Source organism: Hippoglossus hippoglossus, chromosome 6, assembly GCF_009819705.1.
Source record: "Hippoglossus hippoglossus isolate fHipHip1 chromosome 6, fHipHip1.pri, whole genome shotgun sequence".
NCBI classification, from domain to species: domain Eukaryota; kingdom Metazoa; phylum Chordata; class Actinopteri; order Pleuronectiformes; family Pleuronectidae; genus Hippoglossus; species Hippoglossus hippoglossus.
Window position 1 is genome coordinate 16,418,887 of NC_047156.1, and position 20,991 is coordinate 16,439,877.

At 42.2% G+C, this 20,991-nt stretch overlaps 1 protein-coding gene across 1 annotated transcript; it reads left to right on the forward strand.

Moving 5' to 3' along the window:
* Window positions 1–509: 509 nt before the first annotated feature.
* On the forward strand, window positions 510–20,390 carry alx4b (ALX homeobox 4b). Its single transcript, XM_034587593.1, has 4 exons — window positions 510–1,192; window positions 9,466–9,779; window positions 16,839–16,967; window positions 17,689–20,390. Exons 1-4 carry the CDS (start codon window positions 844–846, stop codon window positions 18,007–18,009), a joined length of 1,113 nt encoding a protein of 370 aa, XP_034443484.1. The 5' UTR covers window positions 510–843; the 3' UTR covers window positions 18,010–20,390.
* Window positions 20,391–20,991: the final 601 nt, after the last annotated feature.

The window sequence follows — 20,991 nt, forward strand, 5'->3', positions numbered from 1 at the left end:
AAATCCCAAATGAGATTTTTCTATTAAGGTAGACCCTGTCCCCTTTTAAATCACTACAGCTAACTTTTGTTCTGAAATGCTTTAAGATATGATTATGTCAAGGTTTAAATTTAATGTAAAGTGTCTGTGGGTTCCTTGAAACGCTATACAAATCAATTTTATTATTATTATTATTATTATTATTATTATTATTATTATTATTATTATTATTATTATAATAGTGTGACTCCCATGTTAGAGATGGAAAAAAGGCTTAAAAGTTTGATATGAATAGAGTTGTTTCAAAGTGAGGAGTTATGTGATGTTCAGTGGTGCAGCAGCAGGAATCAAAGCTGTTATATTCATCCTCTTATTGCATTAATGTCATGTGTTGTGTCTCCCGCGTGTTCACCAAAAAAAGCTTCCCCCTCCTCCTCCTCCATGAGCTTGACCTCCCATTTCTACTGGCTGCATAAGGCAGGAGCTCAGTGTGGGCCTGTACTTCACATGTGTGCGCAGGAGCCTGAAGGTCGGGCTGTGAGGTGTGTGTGTGTGGGTGTGTGTGAGAGTGAGTGTGTGTGTGAGAGAGAGGCTACTGAGGCGGCATCAGCTTGAGCAAGGCATTTTCTCTTTACCCCGACAAACCTTCAGGGGGCTTTTAGCATTTGTTCAGTCTGCAGTCTCTGGAAAACATCTGATTCATTTTTCTAACCAGTCCCAGATGCGCCAGTGTGAGCGTGTGTGTGCATGAAGCGCGCGTCACCGTGAGTCTGCGGGAGAAGATCTGTGACGGAGGGAGGGAGAAGAGGAGAAGACGAACAGTGTGGATTTTTTCAGCCCCCGTAATATCACTTTTTTTTAAGTATGAACGCAGATACGTGCGTCTCATACTGCGATATGACATCGATGGATTCATATTATAGCACAGCCACCGCTGCGCAAGGTAGGGAGCACCAGGCCAACAACCCGTTCAGGACTTTCCCGAGCGCAGAGAGCAAGTACAGCCCCACGTTCATCCCGGGCAAAGGGCAGGGGTACGGGGAGAAGTCCCGGAGCCCCTTCCAGTCGGAGTGCCAGTCGCTGGATGGCACGGAGGAGGGCACCTTCAGCAAGTACCAGCTCTTCATGCAGCGGCCGAGCTGCAAGACTCCGCCCGAAGGCAGCAAGCTGCACCCGGACAGCGCGCACAACGGGACGCTCATTCCCTGCTACGGTGAGTGCGCACGCAAGAGAGAAGGGCGCGCATATAGTGTGACTGTGCGAGGCAACATGTTGGCCCCGAGGTTTGACGGAAATGCAAGACAAGAGGGGATGTTTGTAGGCGATGGTGGAAAGTTACTGTAATGTCAAACACAGCGTGTGAGGAACAGAGGGAGAGGGAGAGTGAGGGAGAGAGGGAGAGAGGGGAGCCTTTCTCTACTTTCACTCAACAGATCTGTGTGTGTTTCTACTATTAATTCATAATTTAACTGTGCGGAGTAGGTACTTGTTACTAGTGTGATATGTGCAATGTGAGCAAACAGGAGAAAATACTTTTAATATGTGAACGCAGGCTACATCCTACTTTTTTTGGTATGGGAGTATATTTGAGATAAAATGATAGAACTACAAATAATACAGATTTTAATCATTAACCCTGCATGAGTCAATTTGATTTTTGCAGTTTGCAAGATATACAGTTTAAGTACTGAGTCCATTCCATGAATTTCCTTTATGCAGAGTCTTCGCTCTGACTGAGATTTGATGAAGATAATAGGACTTGGGTTTAATTTATTTTGTGTTTATTGACCTAATGACATTAACAGACTACAAGTCCCCGTTTTCACCAACCACATCCTTGCATTTATAATTTCCTCCCGCAGCATCTGTGTCACAAATCTCACATGACCCACAACCGCAGCGTTTTATTTTCAGTTATTTTCTGCATAAATAACCGCTGACAAATACATGTCATCAATTTTAAATATAAAAATTATTCAAATATTTTCTAGGCCTACATGTCACCGAGGCACGTCTGCAAACACACACGCGCACAAACGGAAAATCTCACTCTGGTCAAAATGAAGAAAGTCAGCTGGACTACTTTAATTTAACGCTACTTCCTTTATTTTGATTGATTTTATTTGTTGTAAATTATTTTCAACACAAGTAGGCCTACGTCTTTCATAACAAACAGAAGAACTGAATGACAACTGGCGCAGCGTTTAGGCCACGATCTCACCATGTGGGAACCAGAATAAAATGTCCATTCAGATATAGATTTAAACATTTTGTTTTCAGATTCTGACAAATATCAATAATCAGAAAATTAAACTGTGCGTCTGTACGGAGTCTCAGGACAATTCGTTGCGCTGTAAAATAGTTTAAAATAAGCAGACATTTTACTGTCCTGTTTATGAGACATTAAAAGCTTTAAAATAAAATACTAAAAACCTTCTTACGGGCAAAAGGACCTGATGAGTGGGACAACAGGTCAAAATAGCATGATCCCTTAAATATAATAATGAACAAAATATAATATACTGCCATTACATTTTGATTGGTTACTTGGTTACAAAATGAAAATATATTTTGTTTAGCGATCAGACCCGTTGGCGCCTGTATATTTCCAGTCCAGATGTTTATCATGCCGTTACAGAGGAAAACATCTGTTATGATCATGGCTGAAATTTAAGCGTCATGATCGAAACGTATGCAGCAGCAACCTTTGACATGATTTGCGCATTGGAAGTAAACATAAAAAAACAAAATTAAAGACACTAAATGCGTAATAGTGATTAAGTTACTTTAAGGTGTAATAAATCAAATTGAACTTCTCTTAGTCCTGCTCAGTGGGACCAATTAAGACAGTTAACTATTTTTTTGTGCAGTAGTCCCAACCACACTTTGCCAAAACACATCCATAAAGTGCAAACTAATGTGTTTTCCTGAGAAACAACCAGAGTCACTTTTTATTTTCACACACTTTTTTTCAGCACTATATACCTCCAACAGTGTGCAGCACCCCCTGCACTGAAGTGAACTGATCTGGCAAGTGCATTGACAGAACCGTTTAAACACCATCATTAAATGCGACATGTCTCCCTTGAGGAGAGCTCTGCAATGTTATTATTGAAAATGTTGCAGCCAGATGAAGGCATCATGGCTCTGGGGAGGATACTTTGGGGTCTCGCCAAAGCCTCAGGCGTCAACAGGCTTGTGCTGTTATGTGTGGTCCTCAACGGGAGATATATTGCTCAATGCTGATGGTTTATCTCCGCACCATGATGACAAAAGTCCTCTCAAGTCCTTGGGGAGGTTTTCTGTGTGGCAACTTCAGCTATATAAACTCATGCAGAATTCTATAAAATGTTTTGTCTGTATGTGGCATTCAGAGGTTGTCAAAGGTCAAAAAGTGACAAAAAAAAATGTATCACTCAAATGTATCTCTTTGTACAAATACTCAAACATTTTATGAATGTTAATATTTGCAATTAATAGGCCATGAACATTTTTGCAGCGGAGGTAGAGATGTAGATTTACCGCACGGACACTGTTGATATGAATGTGAAATATACATACTTTTAAACCAGGACACTTCCAAACATTTTGGAAAATTATTTCTAATCACTTTATTCACTGGTGAGTGTCAACTAAGATGATCAAAATCTAAGAGCTTGAACGTGATTCTAAAATTCATACTCAGATATTCTATTTAACGCTCAGGAGGCTGTTCTGTAAGGTCAAGGTTGTGCATAACCAATTAAAATGGAAAATCATCTCTGAAAGAGTAAATCCACATATTCCTGCACAGTAGTTCCTCTGCCTGGCAGGTCTGTTCATTTAAGTGCACGCTCATGGGCGAGACTGTCCCACAGCGAGGACAGGGACGGATGGAGCCACCTACCTGCTCACACAAGCCATGAATGAAATAAAAACCCCGGAGGTGATCGAGCGCTGAGGAATGCAGGTCAGCACTGCGGGAGAGGTCTGCATTAATCTAAGGCAGATGTGCATTACTGGCTCCTATATAGTTATTATTCATACTCCCCAAACATCAGATCTGCAAAGCTACACAGAGTCCCTGAGATGACAAAGTGGGACTGGTTTACATAACCCTGTCTCAACAATACCTTGTGCAAACAAGCAAAGAGTCAGAAATGGACGTGGAGATTGGGTAATGATTTGAGAGGCTTTGGGGTTTCTGGGAAGGCCGCACACGTGTGGGAATGACTGTTTACATGCATGTACTTTACTGAACTCTGTGACTTTGAGATGCACTGCATACACTGTTGCATCCACTATCTTTGCAATCATCGCATTTTCTTTATGAAGGGAGCTCAAATCTGAAAAACCCTGGTGTTTATGGGCCTGTGGTCGATCCTGAGGTTGAGTTCTGCGTTTGTTGATACACAAAGGAAGCATTTGTGGTCATACTGGTACTTTCTAAAGGCGGTTTGTGCCTCATCATCATTGTCCTTTTTAGAAAATGACCATTTAAAGAAAATTACGCAGTTATAAAATACAGCTTGTCAGTGTTTATACTCTCGAGCAGACCCCTCCTCCTTTCCAGTCGGATATCGAAGCATCCTGTGATATGTAAAACATTTTTTTCTCAGCATATGAAAACCAAAACAAGAACCCCAAAAAAAGTCCTGGCACCGTTTAAAAAGCATCCTGTCAAAATACATTGCTCTAAGTACATGTTAAAAGGCTCGGGGAAGTGATTTCACCGGATATGCATGCGCTGATGAGTAACACATTGGGTCCATGTTAACAATAAGCAAATGCTAAAGTGACACCTGTGATCGTGCCGGCGTGTGTCTGTGAAAGCAGAATGAATTAGAATACACAATAAGTCAATGGTTGAGAGCATGGATTCCTGACTTGTTAAAAAACCTAATGGCTGAAATAAATGTGTGACTCAGGAGGTGAAGCAGCAGCACTTTTCCTGCCATGAAAGGGGGAAAAAAAAAAGTTTTGTCTAATGAGGACTTTTCATTACCTACATAATGATCTTCTCTCATGCTGTTGTGCAGCGAACACGGCAGGTCTTGGCCTTTTACCTACAGCCGCCTCGCTCGGGGAAGGTGCCTCCGCAAAGCCTAAAGTAAATGTCAGATCTGTGCTTTCGCCTAATCAATAATGAGAGGGGAATTGGTCCATTCATCCAATCAGAGCAGGCACGTAACATTAGACTCCGCCTCCTACAGCAACGGCATCTCTGGACTCTGGCCATTATGATGCAGTAGATCATTGCATTAGAGAATAGGCTACACTCAGCAAGTACTTTTACTTTTAAGTATATTTAAAAGCAAAACCTTACTTACTTTTATTCAAGAAACATTAATGTGCTACTTTTACTTGAGAAGCCTTTTATCTTTTTATCTGTGCTTTTACTGGTTGGTAATGGTTGAATTTAAACATTTGTAAGAGATCTTGAATAATGCAAACGTGACCACACATTTCTATGTTATTGTCATAAAAAAAGAGGAAAGCTTATTGACTGAAATGTAAACACAAGAAAGTCAAAATATTGGACATTACAGAACTGGTATTATATGTCATGATCTCTTTAGGTCCATGATTAACAATAGGACTCATTTTGCTTTGATATATATTTTCTAAAATAAAAGCCAGGAGGGGTTTTATTTTCAGGGTGTTTAGCCAGAAGAAGGACGATCCAGTGAAGAGCCGTGGAGACAGTGTCCAGGCCTGACACTGTCTCCACTGTGTCATTGAGTGACACTGCTGCACCACAAACTTTCTTTATGCAGCTCAATGATTAGAAAGAGGCAAAGCTACTACATGAAAATGTGATAACAGTGTGATTGACAGTATAAATGTGATGGTGGAATGTATTTCAGACCTTCACTAGACAGGGAGAGGTTACAGAGGATCATTTATAATCACATGTGATTCTAATTCCCTCCTTTAAGGATTCTTTTATTACTTAATGTTTCTCTTCCAACCAAAACTTCCAACACAAAATACAATCAAAACATTGAAAAGGTTAGAATAATAACTTAACTTTGTCTTGACCTTGAGCGGTCAGTGCGTTTGACTGTGTAGCGATTCGCTGCATTTCGCCAAACAGGCACTTTTATAATAAAATTCTATCAAGGTGGTATTTTAACATTAAGAAGAAAACCTGTGTACTTCCTCCACTTATACACTCCAAGAAAATAACACACACAAACTATTCCTGTGGTGTTTGATATGAGACAGAGACAGCCACAGCCCAAGGTATTATGACAGTAGTGAGGTCATGATCGTGTCAATTTATCAGGAGCTGAGGCTGAGCAGAAAGATTTTTCACTTTCCCAGGGAATCTGCATTCCTGCGTGAGCCGCTGACATAGATCTCTCCTCGGGAACATCTGGGAGCCTCCCTTCCACCGAGGAGACAACAGTCAACATCAGGACTGCGCCGCATGTGGAAAAATCCAGCCGTGAAGCAGCAGTGAATGCAGAAGGAATAGTCACCTGTTGACGGCCAAAGCTGATGGAATATCGGACTTTATTTGGTCCATATAGAGGTGTGATGAGCGGAGAACCATATAGTCGCAGACTGCTATCAGCTCCGAGACTGCGTTTTAGAGCACTCTGTTTAAAAGCATTCCCTTCCCTATTTAGTGTTTGGTCATTAACCCTTCCCCAGGTTACTAATTTATAGTGTTTCTTTTATTTGGCTTCACTTGACCCTCCCCGTCCTATTCCATAAAAACTGAGAGGGTGCCCTGTTGCTTTACAACTAGTTAAATTACACTTTGATGTTTTCTCTCCGTTTTCAGCGGTGATTAAATTGCTGACCCTAGTAAACATCTGACCTCAGCTAACTGAAGAGGTCTGCAGCTTGTCACCCAGTCATTCTGGCAAATTGCGGGATCAGCCGGCGATATGCGGAGCAATCACATATATGTTGGTGAATCCTGAAACAGTCGGAAAACACATTCCCCCGAAAGCCAAAAGAACCTAGAGCCAACGCAGTGGAATCTTGGCTCCAGAAAGAAAGCATTGTGCGATGGCAGCGTTCTGCAGAACAGCGTGCAGAAGAGACAGCTAAGCATGCGGGAATACTTGAAGATGTTTGTGGTGAACAATTGCGTGGTTAGCCTGACAGAGAGAAGAGAGATGAGTTTGGAGTATGAGACAGAGAAAAGATATCGTTTGAAGTGGAACTGTTGCAATCAATGCAGATTCCAGTCTAAGCTTTTTCCAGGCTCTATGCTAAGCTAGGCTAACTGGCTGCTCCGGTAGGTTCACATTTACTGTACAGACAATAAGGTTTTTAATTCTTGTTAAGAAAGCAAATAGGTATATTTTCTTACTCCTTGGAGGTAGAACTGCTTGTCTGGTGCCAAAGTAAATGTTGGCGATATAGTCCTGAAAAACGTCAAACAGCTCCATCTTTCCATCCCCTCACCCCTGCACACAGCTGGGCTCTCTAACAGGATATGTGCCTTGCTCAGGGGCATGATTGCATATTCTCTGACTGATGCGAATGCCAAACAGAAAACCTGGAGTTGACCTGTCTTACTTCTTAACGCTGCATCCACGCTCCTGCCCAGGGCTAGAATAATAAAATATTGCACAGTTCTTGAGTGTAGGAGGCCAGTGCAGGGGTTGGTGATGTCAGAACATCTGCCTGCGCGCCGAGACTATAAGAGGGTCTGACAGGTGGGCCACAGCAATATGAGGTCATGAACTCCAGCTGGGCAAGCTGTGTTGTTCCATTAGCGTCTCGATTGGGGCAAGATGGAGCCAGAGAGCAGGGGAGGGCTGCTGCAGTTTTCGAGGGGATGACGATTGACAGCTCATTGTGGGACACTCTAGCCAAAGGCGTACTAATCCATGAAAACAAACATGCATGTGGAGACAGCCACCGCCTAGCTTCATCACTCCCAAACTATTCAGTCGTCTTACTAACCACTAAAACACTTGGCTCAGAGAGTCACCAGTGCCACACGGTGTCAACTCTCTGTCAGCCAACGCACTGGGCTTCAGAGAGTGACAGTATTCATTACTGACATCACTCGTGACAAGAATGGAAAGTGACAAAGTAAAATGCACGCACATTAGCACAAAACTATTAAGTTAATCATGCTCAACTTGATCTACCTCAGAGAAAAATGTTGCAGGACCGAAATAACGCTGGTGTTGCACAAGACTCACAAATCTGTTTATGTGGAGGAGACCATTATGCGCTGGTTTCGAACCAATACAGTTGGGACAGGGCGAGCTCCCCGTGCCCACTGGCAGGAAAGGCAAACAGAGAGTCTGACAGAGCGCGCTGTTCTCACTGGCCCGCAACCAGAGCCCCTTCAGCTTATTTATTCACACGGTTGTTTGTTTATTGAAGGAGAAGGGACAGCTTTCTTCATCTCCTGAAAGGAAACAAAAAAGCTGCCGTTTCGCTGACAGGAACAGAGCGTGGTCTGTCACAAAATGGACGCTCGCGAAATTGAAGGTGACAAACACAATGTTGTTTACATGTGAGGGGCAAGGCTGCGGGGGGAAGCGTGGTCGCCCCCCGCACACAAGGCCCACCATACACGGCGTCGAGACGGAGCAGGTTTCGCGTGGCTCGGATTTCATGTGGCGTGATTGAGAGATGAGAGGGAGAGGCCTGCTAAGGTTGTGTCAGGGGTCACGCCAATGTGTAGTGACATAGCTTTCAAACAGAAAAAGACATTTCTTCTTTGTGACTGTGAGACTCGCTGCATGCAGACAAGGCCTGTGAGCCTCAGAGTAAAACATCGCAGAGGTGATGTAAGCCTAAAGTAAATGTCATTTCATGTGGATGTGGTAACGTGATGATGAGCAGACACGCTCCCTGACGTTAATGTGAGGCACCATGGTTTTTATTTAGCCACATGTAAAGAAAGTTTTGCTTTGCTGAATATCCCCATTATACATTAGCAACTACAGGACTATGTGTCTTTATTTGTTCAGCTCTAAAATAGTTAGAAAGTTGATAAAAATAGGTTGTTTGAAAGTAATAATATAGAGTAAGAATATGATTATATGATTATATCCTTATATAAGAATATATATATTAATAAACAACTGTGATGGTTCTTTACATTTTTCATGCTTAATGTTGAAATTATACTTCAGCTGAAACCTAAATTTTGATTTACTTTAACTTAAAAATCTATGGGCCCCGCATGCAGAGGTTTGACTCCTCCTGTAATGGTTGTGGGTTCGATTCTGTCTTGGCCCTTTGCTGTCTTTCCTCACACTCTCTCCCTATTTCACACATTGCAATCGTGTCAATAAGGGTGAAATGCCTGAAAATTTTTTTTTTTTTAAATAGAATCGACAAGGATTTTTTGGGGAGTTTCATCAATTCATATACAATAACACAAAATATCATACAAATACTTTCAAACGTATAAATGGATCCTCATGTGTAAAATTGGTGGAGTGCACCTTTAAAAGAACACAATATGATTGATTGTAATCTTGTTTCTTTGTGGCCCTTTGTTAAATTCAATAAATGCAGGTAAAGACAACAGCGGCCTGACAGAGTCCGAGTTGCCCCAGAACGTGGACCCTCCTGGGATGGAAGGCAGCTACCTGAACCTGAAGGAGCCTGGCGTGAAGGGACCGAGCGAGCGGCCGGGCTCGGACCTCTCCAGCCCCATGGACAAAAGTGAGGCTGAGAGTAACAAAGGCAAGAAGAGGCGCAATCGCACAACCTTCACCAGCTACCAGCTGGAGGAGCTGGAGAAAGTCTTCCAGAAGACACATTACCCAGATGTTTATGCCCGTGAGCAGCTGGCACTGAGGACGGACCTGACGGAGGCTCGTGTGCAGGTGAGGACACCAAGTGTAACACCGGCAAAAAACTTTCTATGCATTGACATGGAACAACATGTCCTTAAATTCATTTAAAATCAGTGTTAAACAATGTTGTATGATGTGGATATGGTTTGGTTGGTTTAGGGACAAAATTGTCTCGGTGAAGTAAGCAAGAGAGTTTGGGGGGGTTAAGGTTAGATTTGGGTTAAAATAGATGGGTTTGTTCAAGGTAACGAAACATAGTGGTTTGGGTCAAAATTAGAGGAGCTTTGGTGTCATGTTTACAATAATACTTACGTGGATATGGTTTGGGAATAATTTTAATCTTGTTAAAAGAGTCAATTATGTGTTTGAAACAGGAAACAAACATCAATTTCCAATGTTTTGTCAACCCATTGATTAACCCCAACCTCCTCCGTACACAGACGGACTAAAATCCTTTTTTTTCTCACATCAAAATGACCAGGGCCGCTTTGTCACTTGAACATGAACGTATGTTGTTTTGAGGCACTTCCTGAAATGATGCTGTGGTTCCAGCTTGGGAAGCCTCCATGAGATTGAGCTGTATTGTGTGAGGGCGGTCGTCCATGTTTGCATGCTAATAACCACTCAGGGAACTGAGAAAAAGGGCTGGGAGAGTTAAGACTGGCATGTTGACAAAGATTGTTGGGAACAGCAGACAGCAAGGCCTATTGTTCTGAATCTCTCTTTCTGCCTGCCAGTTTTAGATCAGAGTGGGATGGGTGGGACTAAGGGAATACTCTGCACTTAGCTCTTACATGCTGCAGGCTCTGCAAGAAGGTCAGAGGCCAAGGGTTTCTCCCCAGCACTACCGTGTTCAAACTACTTCACTGCACAACACTGGAGGCAGGGAGGGAAAACACATGGAAAAAAAGCTAAGAAAAGTCATCAAAGCTATTTGGCAAGGATATAAAAAACACTTTGAGATGCCAGTTTCAATTTCCATACATAGTGCAAGACACAGTCAGGGACAGAGAACCTGGCCGGGTCCTTGTGGTGGTACAGTAAAATAAGTATATTGATGTTGCGTTCACACAGACCCATCTATTCCCCAGATGAATATAATTAACTTCCTCATCTGACAGGCACACAACAGACTCTGTTGAGTCACTGTGGGGTTTGACCCGTACTTCTAAAATCAGGCCCGAAATATGCGTGCAATCAAGACTAAACCCCACAATTTCAACTGAAGGTCCATCAAGACAAAGTCCAGGGATATCCAATTGTTGAATACCAAGGGGCACTCGAAGCTTGGCAAGCGACCGGAGAATCCTTTTCATCTCAGAGAGAACAGCTATTCAAATCCAGAATACAGATGTTTTCTGCCAAAATGCCAGTGTCAAGGTCCTACAGTTTCCTCCTCAGTTTGAAGATGAATGTCTTCATAAACTAGGCGGCAGTTTTCCATAATCAAATCTGCGACTTTTGCTGCCACCAGTTTATTTAGTACAATTTGCTCTCAACCTCAGACTTGAACTTCACCACACTGCCTACTTTTTTTTTTTATGGAGGAGGAGGAGGAGGTTGTGTGTGAGATTGACTGCTGAAGCAGTCTATCAATTGCCGTGGTCGTGGATGACAGAGATGAGGTGCGACGGCTGAACTTCAAAGCTGCTTTTGGAGTTGTGCACTTTGCCCTCCCTCTCTCCCTCTTCCTCTCTCCCTGCCTGCTGGCTCTGGAGCATAAATAAAGCTCTTTAATGGCTCTGTAAGCTGCCTTTTGCTGTCAACGTCTTTAGCAATTACTGTATCACCGCCAAGCACATTGAGCTCCAAAGGCACTGAGCCACCTTCATTGCAGATGTTGGCGAAATAAAATAAACAAGGCTATGTAAGCGTTTGCACTTGGTAGATATCGTGCATTTCACTATCATACAGTAAATATATAAAATGGGTCATTGTGCATTTTGAGAAACAATAAAATGAATTTGCGATAATGGTGACACTCCTGTAACACCAAAAGCCTTCCTCTTTGACAAACGTAGAAACGTTATAGGTTGGGGAATAGGAGACACGGAGCAGCAAAGGACACATCTGACTTCATAATGTTCCCTGAATGATCTTCCTGCCAAACTATTTGGCTTGAGTCTCATTCCTTCTGCCATTCAAAGGCAAAGCAAACGCTCTGTGAAACATGACACACTCAGTACGCAGAAACAACGACAAGGGGCATGTAAGTGTTCAGACCTTGTTTGCCTGTTTGTAAAAAGGAGTGTCCACATTAGAAATCATCAGTTAGTGACTAACTTTTAATTTAGTTAATAACATAGTATGTAAATGTGTGTTTTCTGTGTGTATCCTTTGTGTGCGTGTGTGAATGTGTGTGTGTGTGTGTGTGTGTGTGTGTGTGTGTGTGTGTGTGTGTGTGTGTGTGTGTGCGCCTGCTCTTGTCTACACGCCTCCAAAAGGTCAGAGGGGTTAGCTGCGGAAAGCCAAGGGCTTAGGCGTCAGGAAATTAAACATGAAATGAAAACAAGCTCCAGTTTGAACATTCTCCCATCTCACTTTCCAATATCCCCACTTCCCCTCGCTGACTTAAAAGGAAGGAGGGAGGAGAGCGACACGGAGAGGGGTCGACGGCGGGGGATGGGGGTGCTGGAGTGGGAGAGGAGAGGCTGAGCTTCGACCGAGGGGAGGGAGAGAACGACAAAGAGATTAAGATGAGGGGAGGAGGGAAGGGGAGTTATCTCGATCCATCACAATTAAGATGACGGCTCCGTAACTGATAAAACTTCATATGTTAAACTGATAGTGGAGCTTTGAAATACATGAACAGTATTAATCTTACAGACTTTAACCTCAGACACAGCCTGAGCCATCAAAGTCGTAATAATACAATTTATAAATAGTATATACAATCTGTGAAAATTATTTACTAGCAGTGTATTTCCAGAATCATAAAACTTACAGGTAATGATCTGTATAAAAGTATTACATCAGCCATAAAAAAAAAATCAACTTGTACCTGTATTACCTAATTTAGGTTATTGGTCTTTTTGCTCTTGTAAAACAGCCATATATACCAATAAAACTTATTGACTTGTATTGCAACTTCCTTATAATATTTTGGATTTGGTTTATTCTGCACAACTTGAGCCAAGAGACCATGTTTTGATTAGAAGGAAGAGGTGCATCTTAAAAGTGTATTTTATGTGTAAATATTTTCATCCAGGTGGTTAGTATTTTTACCACCGCCAACGAGGTTATGGTTTCATTGTTTGTTTGTCTGTTCGTTAGCAGCATTACACAAAAACTACTGGACGGATTACCACAAATCTTGGTGGAAGGATGTGGTTTGGGTCCGGGAAGAACCCATTAAATTTTGGTTTTGGATCGAGGGGTGGACGCAGGAATGTATTATTTACTTTCTTTAACATTGCGAGATAGGGCGTTTTGACGTTTTAGTGAAATTATACAGAAATACTACAAAGGTCTTGATGATAAACAAAAATTAGATACATTACCGGGGTCTAGTATCTATCTACAACCCACAGCTAAACTTAGTGCTAAATCTGTTCAATAAGAGTGTCAGAGGAAAGTACAAGTCAGTCATGTTAGGATGTTAGATGTGATAGAGGTGCTCTCAGTGTAGATGAGTCTTTAACAGGTTCTTGAACACCAGAGGACGTTCCTTGGAGAAACACAGTGGTCGAGACAAAGCATTATTATATTTGATTGAGTTTAGCTCTGTAGACAAGTGTTGGTGAGTTGAGTTTGGAAGTGATAGTCGACAAGCAGTGAAGTGACATCAGTGGCACAATAAGGAGACAGATCCAGAATAGTCTGAAAAGGATAGTTGGTCAAGATGTTGGCTCCAACATTGACACCAAGGTTTCTCGCAGCATTGGTTCGAGGCGAGAAATGAAGAGGCCATTTTGATGTTGAGATACATGAGGGGCAAAAATTCGGGGTCTAATATCAACCTCTGCCCAATCAAACTGTGTCATGTCTGGATACCTAACCTATACCTGTCCATATGCTTTACACGGGTATACAAAGGTCAAGCCTTGAGGATTACGTTTGGAAAACCTGTGATGTTTTGGGTTAACAAAACCAAAGAGCCACTAAATTTAAGACATGACAAACTTTAAAACAATAATAGACCCCAAATCCTGAGGGGAATATAACGGACTGCACCTCCTATCCTTCCCCCTCCAAACATATGATATAATTAAAAGGGCAACGACCCCTCACCTTGACGTTGAGGTTCGGTCACAACCCAAGATATCCGTTTACCTCTTGGCCAGGATGAGCTGTCCTCTAATCTCGCCAGCTGACCCAAAGAATTTCTTTACGTCACCTTCTTGCAAAAACACACGCAGCAGCTATATGTAGGCGACCATAGGACGCCATATATGGTCTTCTCTTTGAAAATGAACCAGCCAGTTACTGGGTGAAAAACAAGCATGAGGTTATGAGATCATATACGTGTGGAGATCAAATCTTTGTGTGACAGCTCGTGTTTGTCACTACACTGTCGTACTCAGATAGAAATGGTCAGTGAGAAATCTGAGGAGGGGGGATTTGAAGAGGTTGACTGAGGCAAAATTGCATGTCATGGACTGTGAAAACCACAAGCTGATTGGGCTGGGAATCAACCCACAATCCAAGTTCAAACCCCTGTGTCAAGGCAGGATCGCTCTCTCTTCTCTCTTTGAAGAAGTTTCCCCCTTCCCTCTCGGGAGGATAAGATTCAGACAACTAACAAATAGATACAGATAAACATGTGGAGAGTCCCAGATTCCCACTCTACTCGGCTATTCTCCTGCATGGAGATGTGAGAAAATTATCTTTTAAAGAATACGGATCAACAGACATCACAACTTTCCATGGCTGGGAAAGAAAAGAAAGGAAGAGAGAAAACAAAAGACAAGAGGGATAAGTGAGGTGGCAATTGGGTTAACCTGGCATGGTGGTTAGGGAAGGTAGGGTTGGTAGGTTGTTTCTGATGTACCTTATCTTATTTGGAGAAATCTTAACATGCAAATAGACAACAATAAATAAAGTAGTCTGCAAACAAAAGGAAAAAAAACGGTGTCTGTTAACCAATCAATTAATTCGGACTGGATGATATGATAGGTTGGCATACCTGTCTGTCACTAACCAACCTGTCAGCATGAGTGCAACCTGCCCCACCCACAAAATAAACAAACATATTTTCAAAGACATCCAATAAATAGTAACTGTGAGCATTGTGTCAGGGATGGTTCTGTGCCACTGTAAGTGCTATGAATGTAAATGTGTATGGCGGAGATCGCAACACTACCAAAGTACCATATAATACCAAAATCAGACCGACTGTGGGCGCAGACAGAAAATGGTTGAGTCCAGCCCTGTCATCACTCTGCACACGATGACATAGGCCTTGTGAGGCTAACAGCCCAAATCTGTTTTGTGGTATCCAGACTGTATCTAAGTTGATTTTAAAGAGCGTTGATGGCAGTGAAAGAAAAAAAAACAACATGAAATGAGATTTTTGCTGATAAGATTCAAGTCACATTTGGAGGTGGTCTCACCGTCTCAGTGAGTTTATTCAGACAAAACCAATTGATCGTTTTTTTCTATAAATAATCAGATGACAAATATTCATTAATGTCACAAGTTGACAATTTGAATGTCTTAAGTCCAAACCTCAAAGGGATTTAAACTATTTTCGTTAAAGACTGAACAAATCAGAAATGATTCACATTCAGGAACAGAGGAAAACCTCTAACCATTTAATTCTGGCTTATTATCTTTAAATAACGTGTTCAGCAATTTACATGTTTTTTTAATTACTGACTGACAAATGGTTTCAACCTCAATCTACTGTACATAAAACCTGTGTGAGCAGACATGTTTGTGCTATTACGCAGTTTAGAAGCCCGGCCAGGAAATGTTTAACCAATTATTAAAAGATGTGAAAGTGAAGGGAAAAAAATAAATGGCTCATGTTAAAGGATAATTACGATAATTATGTTCTACAAGGTGTAAACGTCTAGTCAGTCTGTGGCTGTTATATTAACACAAACAATGACTCAAATGCTATTTTTTTTTTTTTTTATCTGATCAATATTTACAGATTTTTATGATCTTAAAATTGTTTACAATCTGGAGATAAAAAAAAGAGGAAAGAAACCTCAAAAAGTGTAAGAAGAAATCCCTTCCACGATGGACAGACATAAAACTGATGTGTATTTAAGAGTACAACAATAGTATATAGAGTATCCTGTATTATTGAATGAAACAGCATTGACAGTTAATACAGATAATATTAAAATTACTCCTGTGGATTCTTCTAAAACTTACTTTGTTGCTCTCTCTTTCACAACCCTCTTCCACTCTTCGGTCCTGCTTTCCTCCTGTGCCGTCCACAGGGAGAGGTGGCCTTAGTAGCCTGCACTTTGTCTGTCAGCAGGATTCTACCTTTTCTACAAAGTGCCACGTCTCTCAATCTCAAATGACCCAGAAACTCCTAACTCATACACTACGTAAACAATACTGAATAAACCCATAGATCGAGAGGTAGAAAAAAAAAAATCATATTCTTAAGTTGAACTTGAGTTTCATGGATGAAACAGAGGGATTCCCCGATGCATCCCTCTGTGCTGACATGTGGGGGAGAGCACACCTTTTTCTCTGTGTGATTTATGAACGGCTACAGGCCCAGATGTGGATCTGTCGACGCTGGCAGCCTGAAGGGAGGCAGACGCCCGCGTTTCAAAGGGAGGAGCTGAAACGCGCAGCACCAGGGGAGACTCACCACTTTCACATCAATAGGCCCGTGTGGACGGCACTTTAAAGACACGTCAAGTCTTAAAACCCCGGCCTGGACTTTCATGTGCTCCAGAATTTATTTGCTCCACTATCTTCATTTTATGTGGTTCAGTCTCTCAGTCTTGCTGAACAGAGAGGAAGGCCCCGGTTAGTGAAAAGGCACCGGGGGGGTTCTACTGTGTGGGACTTGAAAGCTAAAAGAGATATTTATTCATGTTAAGATGGCGTTTGAGTTTTGTTTAGTAGTGGCTGGTGTGTATTTTGAGGTATTTCCCTCATGGACTGTTTTCTTTGCAGGTGTGGTTTCAGAATCGCAGAGCCAAGTGGAGGAAGAGGGAACGTTTCGGCCAGATGCAACAGGTCCGCACACACTTCTCCACCGCTTACGAGCTGCCTCTACTGACTCGGCCTGAGAACTATGCACAGGTAAAAAAAAATCTTTGCGAGCCCAGATCCAAACTGCACCGATTCACACGGGTTTTTATTATGTGCTGACATGAGACAAGACAGACTGCAGAATAAATACAGTACATTTTTGAGGCTGCTGTCCATGGATACAATTATCCCACAATGCAATGCACAAAGGCGATGGAGGAGCTGCGCACAGATGGAAAAAATTAGAATAAATCATGGATGGTGAGGAAAATACTCCCCCTAAAATCGTGGAAAAACAACAAAAAAAACATATTAACCGAGGAAAAAACATTTTGATGTGTCAAGTTCACTAGGCCGAAGTTTCCCAAAGTCACAGTTTGATTCACATCCAACATCACACGTTGTGTATCCTGTTACGATACTGTTTAGTGTTGACATAAAAACAGAATACTATGAGACTTAATGTGTTGTAAATATTACGTAGAATTAGGATGTAGTGTGAATTTGGGACTAACCACAGGATGGAAATTATGAGAACCTTGTTTGCTTTACTGCGTAAATTTCGATTAATCGTTTTGCGTTCACGTTAGAAATGTCATCAACAAAACACTTTCTTGCAGTGAATTCTCCGGACTTTTTCATGTTGAATTCTCCACAGCAACTGACATGTGTTCTCAAATACAGCCCTTCTGGAATATTTTAGGAGAATATCTGTAGTTCAGTGCATGTCTGCAAGCAACTTTATTCTCATTCTGTCGCTCTCGTCCTCCAGATCCAGAACCCTTCATGGATCGGGAGCAGCAGTGGAGCGTCCCCAGTGCCCGGCTGCGTCGTGCCTTGTGACTCTGTCCCATCCTGCATGCCCCCTCACCCTCACGGCCCCGGAGGCGTCTCCGACTTCCTTGGCGTGTCCAGTCCTGGAAGCAGCCACATGGGACAGACGCATATGGGCAGCCTGTTTGGGGGTCCCGGGATGGGCGGGGGAATCAATGGCTATGATCTCAATGTTGATCCAGACCGCAAGTCCTCCAGCATAGCTGCGCTGCGTATGAAGGCCAAGGAACACAGTGCAGCCATCTCCTGGGCCACATGATGTCCCAGCCCAGCTCCACCCTGCCCCCACTGGGCCCCCTTCTCCGGAGCAGCCGCGGGCCAGCGCTGCGAGGGAGGAGGGACTTTTCCTGAGAGCACTAATGATAACACAGGTCAAATGAACAGGGAGAGACTGTGGAGATAACAGAGGCCATTACAGCGGCCACAGCAACCAAGATAACAACTGTGACAATCAGCAGATGCTGAAAGTGAGAGAAGCTCAGAGATGTGACTGAGACGAAGATGGTAGTTGGACGTTCATTCTTGATTCCTTTATCTCTCAGGTCTCATTGGGTTTATTCCCTGATAAACTGGGTACGATTCACATAGGTTTAAGTAAAATAGGTAATATAAGATACATGGTTTACAAAATACCTTGATGCAGGAACTCAAACCAGCCGTATCGTACAGTATTCTCATTTACAGAGTTAAGCTTGATTCATACTATTTACTTCATTTAGCTTAATTTTTTTTATTCCATCCATCCTGTCCCACTCACATCATTTGTGTTGTTTGTGCAACTGCCTCTCGAAACTCATCTCACATAATGTGTAAATTAGTATTTACATTTTAAAAGCCATTTAAGAAAATAAGGTAACTCAATGAGACTCAATATTTATTTATTTTCTGTCACTTTCCAGTGCAAACCGTCCATCAAAGCAAAAACAATATTTGGTTATAAAAGGTTAATTTGGTCTTTGCCTGCTGTGGGTGGTTTACGCCCCTTCAAACTAAGACAGAGGCTGAATGCAATAAGTGAACAGAGTCTAATTGAGCAAGAGCAGACGTGGCCTGTGCCAGGTTAGTCTGGGAGGAGGGCAGACACTGGATTGGCAGCAATTTCAAACCAGTGTGTCATTTCCTCCCCCAGGTCTGCCTCCACAGGCTCCCCCTGCGAGGCTCAGGCCTCAGGTTACAGGAAGCAGTGTGTGACCACTGGCAGACAGGGCGCAGCAACACACAGCAGCAGCCGTCAACACCAACTAACCGCGCCAACTTCCAGCCGACGGCAATAGATACACGTAATTAGCATCAGACTGAGCTGTCCTGCCCTGTGAACACCACAGTGTACACGGTGAAGACAAGCTGCACACGAGCTGTAATAATCAATTCACCGTTAGACGTGCGCTCAGCAGAGACGACTCCCGGACTCGTCGCTCGCTCACGCAATCCGTCCCGTGCCAGAGACTGCAGGCCGAATCAGTGGCCCTCATCGTTCCAGAGGAGCGTTCTGTAACGTTTAGGTAATGTGGAGACATTAGAGCTGGACGACAGGAATGCGGTGAGTGTGTCCAGTGATTGCAGGGGTGTCTGTGTGTGTGTTACCCTGCTGGAATAAGTTTGTCACCAGAGCTGGGCTGCAGGCTGAGGCCAGAGCCAGGCTTCATCAGCTCTTTTGGCTGATCCCTCGATGACGCCCGCAGGGCCACAGATCCGTTTTCTTTTCCCCTGTGTGGATGATGGCAGGAAGGTCTGGCTCAACGCTGGTTGATCATTGCAACATATGAGTGACCGTTACAGCCCTCCTACCAGAGAGTAGGACTGCAACCAACAAGCAGTTTCAGTATAGATTTTTCTACATTATACATCATTCTTCATTATTTTCTCGATTAGGCGAATGAAATGAATGAAACTGAGCCACGAGTTCATTCAGTTTAGGAAAAGTAATTTGAGTTAATTCAGATTTTGTTGAATGTGAGGGGTGAAAGTCAAAAGCATCCTTCAAAAGTTCAGGACAAAAACAGGATGTAGTGAAAATAAATGTAAAATAAATGTGTATGACTTCTCGCTGGTCCTCCCTCAAGGCTCCACTCCTCTGCAGCTCCGTCCGTGTTGATACTACTGAAATAAATTGAAATCCATGGTTATGATGTCGTATTGTGTGAACGTGAACAAAATAAATGATATTGTTCTTTTTGCTTGTACATTTTTTTTGCTTATTTGTCAAATAAAGAACCTCCAGAGATAAGCCGATGAAGTATTACAGTAATATTGCCAAGACGTGTAAAATTATGTTCTGCGTGTTTTTCTGAAGAGTTGCTCTGGCCTTTTTCCGAGGTTGAAATTTCTTTCTAATTTTCTTATTGCTTCACGCAGCTTTTTTGTATATTAATCAAGTATTTCTACTTCTGATTGTGTCTTTATATAATGTGCTGTTGCAATAAGTTATTGCACTTAAAGTTAGTTTTTTGTTTTCTACTTGGGAATGGGACCGCAGTGTTTTTTCCATTCGTCTCCCAAGTCCGTCCACATTTAGCACCAAGAACAGCATCACTGAGATCTGTTTGAGGTGTCGACCATTTGTTTGTACAGATAAGTAACTCGCTGTTTCTGTTGATGATGGTTTTGAAGTGACTTTGAAATAAATGAATCTTTAATGGTTAAATGAGTTCGGATACTTTCTTCTTTAAAAAGGTCCCCAATGAAACTCTAACTCTAACTGATGGGGTCGAGCAGCATCGCAGTTGATAAAGATTGAGTTTTCTATTCCTGAGCTTTTCATTTAGCAATTTTTAATCAATCAATGACAGTTATTGAGTTGTCTGCAGCTGTCAATCTCATCTGATTAAACCACACCCACAAAGCAGACTATATTATAATCCTTACATAATACTCAATAGTTATTCTGCCAAGGAGGTTATATTTCGTCTGCGTTTATTTGTTACGCTGTTTGTTGGTAAAACTACAACAGATTTACATGAAATTTACATTTAAACACATTTAATGTTGATGCAGATCTGAATCAGGGGGCGGATCCAGGAATTTTTTTTCGTTGATTTCTCAGAGAATAATTCATGGATCTGGATAAAAACAATCAGCCATGTTTGGGGGACTGATTTTTATGCATTTTGGTGCAGATCAAAAAAAAAAATCTGGATCTAATGAATTTAAATGTGGTTCTACTGAGTGCCATTCTAGTTTACTATGTAGTGACATTAAGCCGATATTTTGCAGATGTATGATCATCAATTTGCATAATTAT

What these genes read in the sequence shown, in the direction of transcription:
- alx4b (XM_034587593.1), top strand. Translation starts at nt 844, where the DNA reads ATGAACGCAGATACGTGCGTCTCATACTGCGATATGACATCGATGGAT. An exon ending in GACGCTCATTCCCTGCTACG is followed by an intron (nt 1,193 to 9,465) that starts GTGAGTGCGCAC and finishes CAATAAATGCAG; the next exon opens with GTAAAGACAACAGCGGCCTG. An exon ending in GGCCTGAGAACTATGCACAG is followed by an intron (nt 16,968 to 17,688) that starts GTAAAAAAAAAT and finishes CTCGTCCTCCAG; the next exon opens with ATCCAGAACCCTTCATGGAT.